Below are 4,745 nucleotides of genomic sequence, written 5' to 3' on the forward strand. Positions count from 1 at the left end.
GCCTCTCTCTCTCTCTCTCTCTCTCTCTCTCTCTCTCTCTCCCTCTCTCTCTCTCTCTCTCTCTTCCCCCTTCCCTAAATCTTTCTAAACCACACACACCCACACACACATACATACACACACATACACAAACACAAACACACACACAAACACACACACGCACACACAAACACACACACACTCTCTCTCTCTCCTCCCTCTCTCTCTCGCTCTCGCTCTCTATCTCTCTCTCTCTCTCTCTCGATCATTACCCCCTCCCCCCCCCTCAACCATCCATCTTTGGGCCTCTGCATCTTTTACCATTAAACTCTCTCCCAACTGCTTCCTTCACCCTCTCGAAATTCCCCGTCCAGGCTCCCCAAACTCACCCTCTCTCTCCAATCCAACTACACCCTCTCAAGCTGCTATCACAAAATCTTTTTCCGTCATCTTTCCTTCGTTTCACTGATTCAATCTTGGCTGTGTGCACTTAATTCACTCATCTTTTCCCCTGCCATAAGGCACAAGATTTGATTTATGGCTTTGTTGGTGGGCTTAAACGTGCTTTAAGATGGCCCTCTGATCAGATGGGTAGATAGCCTCACACAGAGAAACATTAAACGGTTTATCGAGGCTCAAAGCTTGGGTCTGTATAATATACTCGTAACAGGGTGCAGGAACTGAAATAATCATGAGAGAGAGAGAGAGAGAGAGAGAGAGAGAGAGAGAGAGAGAGAGAGAGAGAGAGAGAGAGAGAGAGAGAGAGAGAGAGAGAGAGAGAGAGAAAAGACAAATTATAGATAAATATATAGACAGACAGACAGACAGACAGACAGACAGACAGACAGACAGACAGACAGACAGACAGACAGATAAACAGGCAAACAGACAGATAAACAGACAGAAACAGAGAGATGAGAGAAAAATGACAGAGGTGGAGAAAAGTAAACTTTTCGGTTTTTATAATGTGTATGAATACACGTAGATGATACAAGATCAGCTTGGATATGCTAAAAAAAGATAAAACAAATGAACAAAGATCACATCTAAAGACACAATGAATTGCTGCCACTGAAGTGTTGAAACAGTTGCACCAAGAGAACCATTTCTTTTACAGTTCTGGAAAACCGGATTATTATTTTGGGAAAGATAGCTAATTAAGGTCTTAGAAATCCTCCCAACATCCCCCCCCCTTTTGTCTGTCTGTCTGTCTGTCTGTCTGTCTGTCTCTCTCTCTCTCTCTCTCTCTCTTTCTCTCTCTCTCTCTCTCTCTCTCTCTCTCTCTCTATCTATCTACCTATCTCTCTATTCTCTGCCTCACCCTTTCTCTTGTTCTCTCCTTTAACAGCTCATCAAACACAGTAAACTAATAAACACGCTCTGTCTTCCACACACACAGGTGAACAGACCTCTGGCCATGAAAAAGGATGGAATCCAGACCCGAAAACGGAAGCCCAAAAATGTCAACAAAAATAAATCACCGACAAAGACTGAGGACAACGGTAGGTGATAAAGAAGACTGATATAAGCGCTAGAGAGAAGGATCTTAGGATTATATAATTGAGATCATAACGTTCAAGGCAACCTACCCGCTTTCGACATCTTTTAAATTTTGCTGATTGTTACATTAAAAAAATTCTTATATCTTTTTATTTTTTTAAAAGTATTTTGCAAAGGAGGGGAAAGGTAGGGTGGGGAAGAGGGGGGGGGGGGGGTTGTTCTTAAAAATAATGATATAATTTGCCTTCTAGATTGTCTTAGTTTTGGTGACTTTTAAAAATGAAAACATTGAATCAGTCAAACAAAAAGGTTCCCCAATAAATAAAGAGATTGTTTTGGTGTGTTTATATATACTTTTTTCTTCTGTAATGAAAATTGTAATGAAAAAGGTGCTGATTAAATGCTGAAGCTCACTCGTCTCTTTCTCTTAAAATCTATTCGCAGATGCTAAATCTGACAACTCGCCTTCCAAAAGTAACGCCAGTGGGAACAACTCGACCAGCAATAATTCCAGCAGCAGCAGCAGCAACAACAACAATAGCGAGACAACAATCAACAAAAACAACGACGCGGTGAAGACGGAAGCAGGAAAAACCTCCAAACAAGAAACATCCCCCAAACAAAACTCAGCCAAATCTCCATCCGTCTACGCACCATCGAACACCGGCTACGATCTCATCACCCCAAAAACAGAATACACTGACGTCAGCAAAGTAGGCTATCAAGATTCTACAAAAGCCTCCTACGTCATGGACACCGCCAAATCTGCAGGCGCTTACGACATCCACAAAGCTTCAGCGTACCCTGACGTCATGAAATATGACGTAGACAGCAACAAGCATCACGCGTACCTTGACCCCATGAACATGGCGTATCTGGAAGCCGCAAAGTCTGCAGGCTATTTCGATATGTCTCGTCAGGCTTACAATCAGTACGACCCCTCCAAAAGTGCGTCATATCTTGACCCTAATGAGAAACTCGGCGGTTACATGGAACACGGAAAGATCGACTACAACACAGCTGCGATCAAATCCGAGTACATGCGAGCTGGGAAACCCGAATACATGGATGTGATGAAGTCTGACCCGTACCTCATTGCCCAGAGATCCGACTACGCGGAAAAAGCCGATTACCACACCATGAAGCAGATGGGTTACGATACCATGCATATGAAAAACACGTACATGTCCGCGATGCAGAAGAGCGATTACTCCATGGTGCCTTCGGGCGGAGGTCTGAAACCCGGAAGTGACGTAACTGCAGGTTCTTCTCACATCATGCCCGGCATGTCACCAGCGTCGTCTCATTCCCACATCATGACGTCATCGCCGCACATCCAAAACATGATGACGTCATCGGCTGCCCTCAGCACTATGCCGTCAGCACACGGAGTGCCTACGTCACATCATCAGCACGCCTACGGTCTGCCCGCCCCTGCACCTCCTTCTCCCAAGGCCGAGGCCATTCCCATGACAACCGACGCGTCTGGCTACAGAGGAAGTGACGTCAGTGGCGGGTCTGGCCAGGCCTTGCGAGTGTCTGAGAGTGCTGCTTCCTCTTCTCTCCACACTGTGCCAGTAGCCAGCTAATGATGTCATAGATGCTGATTTCCGACATTTGTGAATAAACTGTTTAGACACGCTGAAGATGTTTCAAAGCTTTCTGAACATGTTGACGCCCCCAAGAACAATAAGGTGCTTCCTGAACAATATGGTGCCCTGAGAAACTGATCATTGTAGATCAAATAGTTCTGGCGCCATACAAGATTCTGGAATAAGTAGTAACAAGCCGGGGATGCCATAATGACGTCTCAGCTTTTTGCACACTGGCATGCCTGTCTTAGACAGACGACATCACGGCTTTCAGCAGACTTTCTAGGGTACATGACATTCACTTAATAAGTCAATGTCTCAGCAAAGATGAAGAGACAGACCCTGCCCGTGGCTACATACAGGAGAAAAGGTGCCCACAAACCCTTCTGGGATCTTCAATACAGAAAACAAAACAACACATTCAGCAACTGTCATGAGTGTGGTGTAATAGTATGATTCTTCCTCATTGCACGCAGAAGTATGGGTTTGATTCCCGCATGAGGAAGCTCTTTCTCAACTTTCTCTACAAATATCTCCGTTTATCTGCTTGGATGTTGCGTTGTTCTCGGCTGGGGGGTGGCCTTGACGGGAACGGTGGTGGCAGCCCGCATCCAAAATGACGTAATTCTGTCGACTGGGGCGTTGAAGTTTTGCAACGCAAGAAATGAACGTAGCAAGATGCACTCAACTCGCCATTCGAATACTCTGTTCTCATCCTTTTCTCTTACATTTGAATTTGACCTATTCTCAGGCCTGCCTCTTATTAGGTACGCTTTGTGCTTGCTGTGCAGTCTATTATTATTATCTAACAGAGTCGAAAGTGATCTAAAGTCCTGCGTTATTGAGTAATATGCAGTCATATAACTGCATACAAATCCTGATTCTGAAATTGTCTGACCCCATCTCAACGATGAAAAGTACAGCTCCAAGATGAAAAACAGTATTAAGTCGTGGGTGACCTTTATTTATTTTCCTTTTCGGAAATGAACACCGGAACAAATGTGGTGTTCCGGAAATTTACAGATTATTCTGAATGAAGAAACAGCTCGCGTATTGCTTTGAACTGTCTTTTTCCTGAAAATTTTATTTTCCTTTACACTGGATGGCCTCAGCAGTTTCTGTTGGATGAAAAATAATAAGAATGAAAAAAAAGGACAGTCGAAATGAGTTTATCTTCCTGCCAAAATATCTTGGTCCTCTTAAAGGTGTGTGTAGACTTCGGAGGCCGCACCTTCCTGACTCCACAGTGTTAAAAAGAGTGTTGAACCCAGACTACAAAATACTCTCTTGTATGCTGTACCTGTTACATAGACAAACTGACATAGCATTCTGTTCAATTTCATGCTATGTAGACATCCCTTGTGGAATATACTCTGAGGTGCACACACATCAATGATCAATACATCCTGGTCGTGTTCAGGACGCCAACAGATGTACTACCAAAAACAACGCTTTCAGGAAGAGTCGAATAAAAGACAGTCAGGGGACCACGAGGACTCCAGTGAAAATGCAAAATGTTAGAAAAGAAGGCAGAAAGCTAGCTTAGTATGACATTAGCAAAGGAGAGACTGAATTGGAATTTGAAAAAAAAGAGAGAGAAGACTGTGGATATTAAAATCAATTCTTTAGACAAAGCCGAGGTAGTCCTGAACTCCAGAGAGAGAGAGAGAGAGA

The 4,745-nt window shown here is 43.9% G+C and overlaps 1 protein-coding gene across 1 annotated transcript in view; it reads left to right on the top strand.

Annotated features, from left to right (window-relative positions):
• LOC101860611 overlaps positions 1 to 4,223 on the top strand; it is a 50,844-nt gene extending 46,621 nt beyond the window's left edge. The window contains exons 6-7 of the mRNA XM_005109560.3: positions 1,379 to 1,481; positions 1,924 to 4,223. Of these exons, the coding sequence (XP_005109617.1) occupies positions 1,379 to 1,481; positions 1,924 to 3,068 (1,248 nt within the window). The 3' untranslated portion in view covers positions 3,069 to 4,223. The remainder of the gene's footprint in view (positions 1 to 1,378; positions 1,482 to 1,923) is intronic.
• Positions 4,224 to 4,745: the final 522 nt, after the last annotated feature.

The sequence above is a fragment of the Aplysia californica genome, unplaced genomic scaffold, assembly GCF_000002075.1.
Source record: "Aplysia californica isolate F4 #8 unplaced genomic scaffold, AplCal3.0 scaffold00790, whole genome shotgun sequence".
NCBI classification, from domain to species: domain Eukaryota; kingdom Metazoa; phylum Mollusca; class Gastropoda; order Aplysiida; family Aplysiidae; genus Aplysia; species Aplysia californica.